The 11,587-nt window shown below is 40.6% G+C and overlaps 1 protein-coding gene across 1 annotated transcript; it reads left to right on the top strand.

Annotated features, from left to right (window-relative positions):
- Window positions 1-2,815: 2,815 nt before the first annotated feature.
- LOC104084254 (chromosome unknown open reading frame, human C1orf94) lies at window positions 2,816-10,910 on the top strand. The gene is made up of 6 exons (XM_009588011.1): window positions 2,816-3,078; window positions 6,909-7,366; window positions 8,234-8,397; window positions 9,534-9,608; window positions 10,000-10,184; window positions 10,835-10,910. The coding sequence occupies exons 1-6, from the start codon at window positions 2,816-2,818 to the stop codon at window positions 10,908-10,910; spliced, it is 1,221 nt and encodes a 406-aa protein (XP_009586306.1).
- The last annotated feature ends 677 nt before the right edge of the window (window positions 10,911-11,587 follow it).

The raw sequence follows: 11,587 nt of genomic DNA on the forward strand, positions 1-11,587 counted from the left end.
AGGGCGGGTGGCTCAACTCGCCACCCATCCCCCTGCCTTAGCGTTTTGCATTTGCTGCAGTTTCTTGCTGCAAAACCCCCTTCTTCGGTCTTGTTCCGGTTGCCTTGAATGAGCTTATTTGACAGCTAAAAAACAAATTATATCGAGAGCTTGCAAATCTGTCCCTCCACCCTCAAAATCAATCCTCTTTCTCACTCACTTTCCCTGTGTCCCCTCTGCATTTCAATCCTTCCACTGCCTACATTGTGAACCGATGCCAAGAGCCAAGGCAACCAGGGCTGTTACATGAAAGAGTTGCTTTATGTCTGCTTAAAATGCAGTGTCCTATTCAAATAGACCTTATTGTTCAAGGGCACAGATCCAAATACAAAAGGATCAGAGAACAGGGTACCACATTTCACAGCTCCATGCATTGGTTTTCCCTTATACAGCTATTCACCTCAAAGAATCCCCCCCATCCCAAAATTGCATTCAGCTGAAGATATGACTCAGTTGCTGCACACTGACAGGGTATAGGCTGAGCCAAAGTCAGCTAGCCCTGCATCAAGAACAATCTACAGACATAATAAAGTCATTGAGGAGATACAATCCCACTTTATTCCTAGTTAATAAAATCATATCTATTTCAAATCAAGGGTTTCCTCCCACGTAAGTCTCTCAAAACCACTAAGGTTTAGGGTCTGACTCTCACAAAACTGCATTTATTTGCTAAATGGACAAGACCCATGAATACAGCAGAAACCATCACTGCAATCACCCTCTTCTTTGATGACAACCTATCTTTAACAAGGAGGCATTTGCAGGTTCTGGTTAACAGCCCATTTCTAACCCCTACCACTCACTTCGCTTCTCACCTTGCAAAATTACCTCTACTAAAAGAGAAATCCTGTCTTCAGTGGAAGCACCCACCAGGAGACAAATTCTGCGCTGCACTGCCACCCGCAGTCAGAGCCCAGGCTGAAATGAGTCTGCTGCCTTCCACTTCACTGCCTTCCCCATTCTCTGCAGATATTTAGCCGACTTTTTTATATTCCATTTATCACACAGTACCTCACCCTCCCTGCCAAAACAGTCTGATCTGTTTTGTGATTCCTCCAAATAAAATAAATAACAGCGATTGTAACATCCTCGAGTTCCAGTTCAACCCATGGAGCCGAGAGCAATTCACAGGCATGAACCAAGTCCTCACAATACCTTCCTGGAGGAAGAGGAACAGACTCTGATAAAAATCAAGGACTAAAACAGAGTGCCAAAACCTGATTTTCCCTCTAGTTTTGACACCAAGCCACATCCATACGGTTCTTCTCTTTCTCTCTCCCTCCTTTCTCCTACATGCATCATGCTCCAAAGAATGCAGACAGTACCCTGGCTCACAAATACAACCACTCTGGTGATATGAGGAACTACAGAAGGCATTCACACTGGGAGCATGATCATGTTCCCTAAAATTTTAAGTACCACAATTAGTAATTTGGTATGGGGAAAAAAAAGGGGAAAAAACCCCAAAACATCGTTGTAAATGCCACAGAATTTATTTCATTTATTCTCTCTTAACCACATATTACCACTATTGGGTGGAAAAGAGCATTTATCCAGGCATAACCATGAGTTAAGAGATAGCTATGAATAACATCTGTAATAGCAAGAAACTGCAGTCACTATTTAACTTACATGACAGGAAAGTCCAGTTCTGGGTTATCTGAAAGGAGGTAAGTGCAGGGCCAAGATCTTAGTGTACAGTGTAATGACTTTGGTAGCAAATAATTCAATACACAGCTGTTGCTCTGAAGGTGTGCATGTATCTTTTATACTTAAAAAATGCTTTGCCTTGTATTTTCATACCTAGATCAAGTTTTATAGCCCAGCACCCAAATGTCACAGAGGATGATGAAAAGAAACAGCACCCAAAGCAAAATTCTGTAGCCCTGATGCTGAAAAACATGAAAGCTCCAAAACCAAGAACAGGTTCTTTTTCCATGGCAGTGGAAGGGCTGAAGGTACTCTCCCCTTCCATCACAGAGGGGCAGAAGCCACCGTGCTTCTGGAGACATGGAAAAGTTACAGAAGCGCACAACTGGAAATACTGCAGTAGCAGCAGCCCTGTGGGCCCAGCTAACCTAGGTGGCACACAGACTCAAAGATGTTCACAGCATGAACAGAAGGCGGCCAAGTAGAAAAGAAGAGACATGCAAGTCAAAAATTAGTCCCTCCTCCTCTTATCTCCTGACAGAGCAGACTTCTGTGCAACTTGCTGTGGAGGGTGGATCTACAGTGGGCTGTGAAGAGTTTCAGGGACACAAACTGCTTGAGCAGGGATGAAACGTGTTGCTAGATGGGCCTCAGACAGGGATGCTGCTCCTCCTCTTTGGGCTGTGGCAAAATAAGAGTAAATGCTAAAGCAGGAACACCCCTTCTGTCTGCACTGCTTCCCTCACACAAGGCCTCTGCTCTTCATCTCATGACAGTGGAAAGATGAGGGGCTGAGGGCAAGAGAAAGGAAAAGGACCAGAGCGACAGTCCTCTGTGTGCTCCATAGGGCTTACCCACCTGCAGACACACGAGAAGCGATATGGCAGGGAGGCAGGGACAGTTGAATGCTGAAGACTGGAGTCTATTTAGAGATTCATGCCGGAGAATGCTCTCAACCATGTGAAAGGACACAACACTGCCATTTCCATTCCAAAAAAATGTTTCCAGCTGGTACCCTTCCTGCCAGCTGCCAGACCCCATGGTTCCGCGGTTGCCACGGCTCTTCATTACCAACACAAACCACCTCTTTCAAAAAGACAGTTTGTGAATGCGAAGAGGCTGAAAGATGCTCCCTGGTAAGAATGCGTTTTCAGCTCCAACAGTAACATCTGAAGGTCCGTTCCCACTGGGACCTTTCCCTAGGCACATCTGGATCCACAACAACACTCCCCAGGATAGCTTGGATGAGGCCTGCCACGAGATCTGGAAACGTGTTCAACGACTCTCTGAAGAGCTGCAGCCCCCATCGTTGGTGCCACCGCTGCAGCCTGCTCTCTGCCCAGACCTGTCAGGGACCCTGCGAAGAGACGGCACCAACTCCCAGAGGAAGTAAGCAATCTTTAAGTGTTGCCCAAGCTCTAGTGATAAAAGGCTGCTGCTTTCCTTTTTGCACCTTTTTGAACTAGGCTTTTGTAATCTGTTGAAATGAAAGCCTAGGGCACAGTGTACATCGATTGCTGTCTGACAGCCTCCTAATGAGGCAAATTATTCCCACTTTTTCCACTATAACCAATTTTCTTTGGAAAAATTGTGTCCCATGAAATCTGACTACTTCAAATTCTGAAGCACCATAAGCAGCTGCTGCATTTGCTTCCCCACAACATTTAAAGAAAAACAACCACACACACATCAAAATATTTACAGGAAGAAGTGAAAGCAGCATTCAAAGGAGCAAAATCGAAAATTAAAGTGTTATAAGGAAGCTACTGTAAACAGCTGATCTTCACAAAGAAAAGCTGAATTTAGCACAGAAAAATTTATGCCAAATCATGTGTCACAGGACAAATAATGGTAAGAGAGGGAAGCATGCTCTTCAGATTAATAGGATAATATTTACTGTATACTCCCTGAAACAGAAAAAGTAAGATTTATAAATCCAGCTAAAAATCAGCAAGCATTAGCACATGTCCAGTGCTTAAAGTCCAAACAAAACATCATGCAAACCTGACCCATCTTGCTTGGTACATGAAAGAGTATAAACAGTTATTTCATCTTTAAAAAGATAATTTCACAGATGAGGAAATAGATAATTTTACAGATGAAGACGCGGAGGCACAGAAGGGGAAGTACCTAACACTATATCAGGTAGAAATCTAGGAATTACATATTGGAGTCCTGGCTCCTTTCCTTTCTCTTCCATATCCTAAATAAGCCAAAATCTTAAAAGTCTCCAGAATAAATGCAGGAAGAGGGAAACCAGGTAAACCAAGAATAACCAGTGAAGCCCATGGAGTCGCCTACAGTGGTAGGTTAAATTATACAGCTGAAGTATCTTTATAATTAGCATATGCTCAGTTAGCCACATACTTTGGTCCTGCCAGTTGCTAAGAAGTCTTAGGAAAGAAGGCATTATACAAACCAGTGAAGAACTATGAACTACTAACAATCTTGATTGTATTCTTAGTAACACATTTTACTCTTAAAGGAATATAGATCTGGTCTTTAGCACTAAGTCTACTGCAGCAAGGCCAGACTAACCAACATGATTTCTAGCCCACACAACCTGCAATTACCCTGAAGCTACTGCACTGGGCAGAGGCAGCAGATCAACATAGTTTTCGTTACGCTACTTTACTGTGAGGTTGTGAACTTTAGGACCCCTGCGATGAAGGCAGTGGCCAAGACACAACCACAAGGACCTGAAACAAACTCAGCAACTTCAGTTTAGATGAAATTAAAAAGACGGCAAAGTCCAGTGGCTAAAGTACTATCCTTGGGCTCAGAATAATGATCCTCTACTCATTGTTTATCTACTGAGTTAAGCTACCTTTGGCAACTCATCTGGCCATTTCTCTCAGCAATTAGCTAGCAGGCTCTTCAGGATAGAAGTACCCTCTGCATGCACACTCATATAGCAGAGTACATTGATCATCAGTTGCTCAAAGACCCCAGAGTCATTGAACCTTCCAACAATAACCAAACTGAAGTGCTAAAACCAAATTACTTTACAGAGCTCAATGAACTGCTTTAAAATGGCAGCAATTCAAGTGAGACAACCCTAAGGTCTACCTTTGAGGTAGAAGCTTCCATACCCTACCTTGGCTACCTCTATTACTCCTGAAAGACTTATAGAAAGACAGATTAAGAAAAATCTTTCAGTATATACCAACTGTCAATAAAGGTGTTACCCAATTCATCAGCTGCAATAGCATCAGCGGCCAAAGATTACATCATACGACCTTGCTCAATTTAGCAATCCTTAATTATTTTAAAATATTGACTTATGCAAATTGCTAGTATGCTCATTTTAAAATGTATCTGGAATCTTTTGAACAAACAATGACAAGTTTCACCTTCCTGGTTTTGTTCTGGAGCATTTGGATACAGAAGAGCAAGTTATTGAGAACACCCAGAGCAGGTGGTGACAGGAGGAACTTCTTTTGTTGAGGATGTCACTATTTATCAACATAAAGGAGCTTATAATCTTCCACGAGAAGAGGACGAAGCTTCATAGGCAAGCATCAGAGCTAGGAAGATGACATGCTGCATTCACATCTTCAAACATATTCAAACACAGGACTCCAGTAACCTAATGTGTAAGTCCAAAAGAGACAAGAAGCATAGTTGCTACCTCAACTCTAAGTCTTTCCAACTACAGTCAGGGCACAAATGCCAACAGGCTGTGCAAAGCCGTGAGAGAGGACCCAAAGAATACAAGATTTGAGTAAGAAGTACCAGATTTGAGTAAGAAGTTGCACAATCAGGGCTGCAGCCTGTGAAGCCGTCAGAGACCGGAATCCCACTTAAAGATGGGGTGAAAAAGTTGTATGAAATAAGCTGTACTCAGAAATAGCCTAGCAATTTTCTATTTTCATATCCACAGTATAAATCTGTTGAGGTTTTTGTTAGAGAATATCTATGTTCTTTGAAAACAGGGGGGGGAAGCAGTATCCTACTAATTATAGTGATCCTATGATTAGAGATAATTAGATACATTTATAATTTAGAATTTCCTAATTGTAGCTGTTTATGAACCATATATGTATCTATATAGTGCATGCACAGAGCATCAGTCTTTCCCTCAAGCTAAGAAGAGTAAACTGATAATACATTAAGTTATTGAACATACTTGGATGTGAAAGAGCAAACTGGAATTTAAATCGGTGTTTTCAGTAGGTAATCACAATAGGCACTAATTGGTATTTTGAGCAGGTAACCATTATAGGCACTTTGGCGTGCCTTAAAAGAACACAAAATTGTTCAGCTTTGACAGCAGTCCCACTGTAAGGGCCCAGAGGACTTTGGGGGGTATAGAGGTGCTTTGTGATGCACCTTACAGGTTAAACCACCTGACAGTCTTATCTCCCTATATGAAAGATGGTTAATGAGCTACAAATACTACAACACCCAGCCCTGTTAAAGCCTTACAGGTGATAAATGAATTGCAATGACAGTTAAGTCCAAGGAAATTCAGGCCCTCACCCTGCAAAGATTTAAGATCCACTGAGCCCTGAAATTTGAAACCATGCAAAGCTGGAGCCTGGAGAACAAACAAGGTTTTTCCCATTAGGGACACTGGGATACAAGGCATACAATTCAGAAAACTCTTTTCACATCCAGAATCACAGGGTTAAATTTATCATCTTTGATAGATGACATGAAAACCAGCACAGGGCTTAGCTGTGTAACTGAAGTAAGGCTTCTCACTTTACAAACTGTTGTGAGGATAACTTCAATAATGATTACCAACTGCTCTAATACTATGGCACAGGGAGCCATTTAGTTCTTCCTCACAGCAAGTGTAACCCAGGTCTAAGCATGTTTAACCCCTTTACACCCACTGCCAGCAAAAAATCATCTTGTTTGACACAAACCTTAGATTTTTGCTTACAATCAAAATATATTTTGACCCACAAATATTTTAAGCATATATTCTATAATCATTCTTTGCATACCTATAATGCTGTCATCCAGCTTCACTTCAGTTATTCTTGGACAGATGTATTAACTAAGGTAAAAAAAATTTTTTCCCCTTTTACGTGGTTCTTTGGAAAAGAACAATGTCAAATATGAAATTTTATTCTGGTTAAGAAGGAATACTTGAGTCTTACATAGAACACTAATGAGATAGAAATGCAAGGTTTAGGAGGAGTCAAAAAAAGTAGCTCAATTTTAAGTCAAACCTCCTTTAACAGCAGCCATATTCCACTTTCTTACAGCAACTACTTGCTAGATGAACCAGAGGGACTCGAAAGTATATACAGAGCAATGATTGGAAACAGAGAAAGGGAGATGAAATTAAGAGCTCTCTGTGATGCTCAGCTTTCTGCTAAATCCGTTATCACCAGCCTTCTGTGTTCAGCAAAATCCCACAAGAATTCCAAGAGGCTGGAGGATGGCAGCGTGACAGGCGCTCGCAACATGGAGGGCAGCAAGCTAGAAACACCATTTCTACTGAAATACACTGCCAAAGGTGCAGGCAATCAGGTAACAGCTGAGGAGACAAAGGTAGTGAAGGAGTTCATACAGAATAGCATGTTCAGCTCTGCCAAGAGTAGTACAGCTGTGTCATCAACAACAACAGCAGAAAGTCAAGCCACAGGACAGAAGCAGCAGCTCCCACCATTTGCCAAGATTTGCTCCAAAACTGATTCTGATGCAGTCACAAAGAATCCAGGTATGGATCTGGGCATGGTCCTTGAACATCACCTGGGAGTCACGGGAAAACCAAGACAAACCAGAAGCTGTTGAAAAGCAAATCACAGGAGCTGGTCAGGCATCCCTGCAGCATTTACTCTATGGTGATATCCTTTCCAAGCCTCGTGCAACAGACTGAAAACTACTGAACTAATCTTTTCCATTTGAGAATTCTTATTTTATACTAGAATGCTGGTATCTCTCTCCCCTCTATCCAATGTCCTTCTCACATGTTGAAAGAGTAGAGATAGGAAGGTCATGACCATAGATATTTATGTATTTGGCCAGTATTTTCTAGAAGCTTGTTTTTTTGGGTTTGGGGTGGAGTTTTTTGGGTTGTTGGGGTTTTTTTGTTGGGCTTTTTTTTTTGTGATGTCATAATTTTGGGGTTCCCAGTGTAAGACATTTAAAAGATCCTGATTTCCAGAGAGTATTGATAACTACATTCCTTGAACAATGGTGCACGTCCAGCTCTACCATTTGAGCTTCTGGACTAGATTTATCAGTCCGGAGACTTAAGACACAATCAACTTATTCTCTGTTGTAATTTCCTTATCTCAGAGAGTTTTGAACTTGTTCTATTTTTACAATTTCGTTCCTTCTTATGGCTCAGGCAATTAGCTTTATTCCAGGTACTGTGGGTCAGAGTTTGATAGCCCTACAAGTGAATTTGAACTGCTAATTGCTGAGTTTCGGTCTCTGTGTTACAGAACTATAGCCTGCAAAAGTAACGGATATCTTAGATTTTGCTCATGGGCAAAGCACATCCTCTTAATTGCAAATGTTCTACAGATTAATGAAGAAAATACATGTTTATTAATATTTTTAACCTTGTTTTGTTTTACAGTAACTACTGCAATGTTGGATAAAAAAAATGTTAAATACAATGCAAGTACTTCAGGCTTTTCTACTACTTCAATGACCACAGCATTAAATCAGCCAGTGTGGCAGAGTCTGAACTTCCCTCCACTTCCCACCTTCCCCAACCACTCAAACTTCCCACAGTTTCAGGTAACATAAAACAGACCCACATTTTGTGAGAAGATAGTAGAACACTCCTAGGCCTATATTGACAGACTCAGAGCACTACCCTGCTGCTACTCTGACAGCTGCTTTCTGATTTGTAAGGTAGAGTAAGAAACCAGATTGCTACCTTACTACAGTAAGTTATATTAAGTGGCTTTGGGTCATAAACAAAGCTTTAACAGCACATGTAATGCAGTCCTCCGAGATGGTTGTGATGATATCAAAGGATGAGGTATTATTGACACAGATACTGAATGTTGACCTCTCTCAGCCTTCATTAGTTTGTTTTTATCTTGTATTTACAAATACTTTATCTTGCATTTACAAATATTTTATCTTGCATTTACAAATATTTTATCTTGCATTTACAAATATTTTGACCTAATAATTCATTACAAATATTTCATGTGATTGCTGTTTACAGACTGGCATACTGCTTCCTTAGTCTAGTGAAACAGGACCTCGTATCAAAGTAAAGAAGCCAACTAAGGTTAGGAAGAAGCTCAATGCTCAAGTTGAAAGAAATAAAAGAATGAATACTGGGAATCCCATATAGCCATGGCTTTCTATGCGCTATGCTCCCCCTAGTTCCCTTTGATTCCACCAAAAAAAAAAAAGGCAACCCACAAAAACCAAACCAGAAACAAAGCTATGGTTCTCTAGCAGGACTCAGTTCATCCTATAAGCTGTCAAAAGTTGTCACCAGCCTGTTGCAAGAGGCAGAGGGTGGAGACACATGACCCACAGCACATGTGTTTTGCCAGACTGAGCTCCCTTGGAAGCTTACAGGCCAAGAATTTTCACTTTTTCCATTAAGTCAATGATTAGTTAGCACACAGATACCTACTTAGCATAAAATGAGCACACAGTCCATCCACCTCTCAGCAGTCAACAGGGAACTGAATTTTTCCCCAGGCAAAATAGAAGCTACAGCGGAAAGCAGACTCCTATTCTGGAGGTCTCTGACTTAGGGAGACAAAGACTTCTACCCAAAGCTAAGAAATACACTTATCACAACCTGGTTTCTTTGAGCATAACATTCCCCTAAAAAGCGTACGCACAAGTAATTAATGGACCGACTCAGACCGTTTTAAAAATCATGCCTTACATATGCTTGACAGGGTCCATATCATCAGAGAGCAAGGATCCCGTATCAGCAAGCTCTGCACCCTTCCTTTGGATGCTATTCAAGACAGGTGTGTTTAAATGGTTATGAATATGCTTTAATTTGCAGAACACAGATGCTAAGCACAATAGGTTAGTCAGAGCAGTTTGTCATGTACCAAGATTGACATTGGTGCCATCACAAAAATAGATCTGGGGACAAGATGCTGAACTGGTGTAAGTTAACAGAGTTTGCTGGAACACTATATGCTCCAAATAGCTCAAGAGATGGCCTTGAGCCTCTAAATGAAAACTTTTATTGCTTATACTCTACTTTTGTATAAAATTGGGAGAGATTACTGTGTGTGTCTGAAAAAATATTTTCCACAACTGCAGTTTCCATTTATGGGGTTACTGCCTTGTCAGTATTCCTGTCCCACTTTTTTTTTAAAAATACATATGCTATTTCTTTTTCCTCCCCAGGTAGCTCCATACAGCCCACAGCAGATTTTCCAGCCACCTTACACCCCGATGTTGAACTACATCGCTCTGGTTCAGCCTGGTTATCCATACCAGCAGAGGACCCCACCTACACTATCCAGCAACATTCCAGATCTATCACCAATGGCAGGCGATGGGATCCAGTATCCATTTTCTCCTTCCTATGGGTATGGCCATGCAGATTTGCTTTCTCTTTTTTCAGTACTTTAGGGAGAGTTTGTTAGTTGCTGTAAACTTGCACAGAGCTAAAGATTTAATTGGCAGTTGGGTTTCCCAGTTACATTCTCACCAAATTCCAAATCTGAACAAAAGGCGAGATTTACTATAAATTCTAAAATAATTTTGATACAAAACCAGAGTAATTAATTTTGGGTGAATGAAGCTGAAGCACTGTGCTGCAGGAGATACCACCTACAACTTCCAATCAATATTATGGATAGAAAATATAAACACTTTAACTTAACAAAAAGTAAATGTTTTAACATGATAGAAACCAAATGTCAGAATGAAATTAAAGGATTAATTTTGATACCTTTCTATAAAAACTGTAGGCAAAATCAACATATTCCAAAGGTCTGGTAAAATAATCTCCAGAGATTCAAGTTCTATATATCATCTTTTGTTAAATGCTGATGGGATAGGCAGAAATAGCACATACTTCCCCCCCCAGATCACCTTCCCAGAAACCGTATTACACATCAAAAAAAAAAAAGGCAATAAATGCTTCGAAGAGCTCCATTATTAGGAAGAAAAAGAAGTAATTTGGAAGTTAAATGTAATCTCCTGAAGCTTGACTAAATTTCACTTTCTGTTTTAGGTTTAGTTCTACACCTGGAGGAGCTGTGACAACTAGCCTCAACTACTTTTCCAGTGAGAGCTATGCAAAATTTTAAGTGAACCCAGTTTTCCTACCCTAGTATTCAGAGAAAAACCTGCTATCTATTTATTATAAGTCTTAAGGTCCTGTAAGGATTTCACATTTTCCCCAAAGTGAACATTTCCATCTAGAATAATCCCCTGTGATTTATATAGTAAGAAATAGCTGCATGACAATTCATCTGAAATAATTTTTTTTTTAGGATGACAGAATAAGAAGGGGCTTTTTTTTGTTTTGGAAGATGGAGACAAATAATAAAAATGTTTTATTTATGACAAATGCCTGAGCTGCTTAGAATTGAGTGTTGGTGCAATAAAGATTCTTGATAGAAAAGCATCTTGGCCACAAATTTCAGAGATAGTAACTGCAGTTGTATATTCAAAGCAAGATTAACACAATTCAATAGCTGGGTGGTGCAGCTCCATGCATGACATGTTCCCGTCTTATTACCTCAAACTCTAATGCTAATCCAGATAGTAATCTGACTTTTACTGTTAAAGAAGATCAAGCCATAAAGCTTGTATGGAGAATCCTGTTTAACTATATTCCCTTGGTTATTTAACACAGGAGTTTCAAGGCTCTAACTTTTGACAATGAGCCTTTGCCCCTGCAAAATAGCTTCTGCCTCCTCTGGAGCCTGCACCATTACTGCAAAGCCAGAGCAGCAAGGCTTCCTCTAGACAACTATGGCAA

Source organism: Fulmarus glacialis, unplaced genomic scaffold, assembly GCF_000690835.1.
Source record: "Fulmarus glacialis isolate BGI_N327 unplaced genomic scaffold, ASM69083v1 scaffold25801, whole genome shotgun sequence".
Classification (NCBI taxonomy): domain Eukaryota; kingdom Metazoa; phylum Chordata; class Aves; order Procellariiformes; family Procellariidae; genus Fulmarus; species Fulmarus glacialis.

Coding starts and splice junctions, on each gene's coding strand:
- LOC104084254 (XM_009588011.1), top strand. CDS start 2,816: ATGCTCCCTGGTAAGAATGCGTTTTCAGCTCCAACAGTAACATCTGAA. Junction 7,367..8,233: donor TGCAGTCACAAAGAATCCAG/GTATGGATCTGG, acceptor TTTGTTTTACAG/TAACTACTGCAATGTTGGAT. Junction 10,185..10,834: donor CCATTTTCTCCTTCCTATGG/GTATGGCCATGC, acceptor TTTCTGTTTTAG/GTTTAGTTCTACACCTGGAG.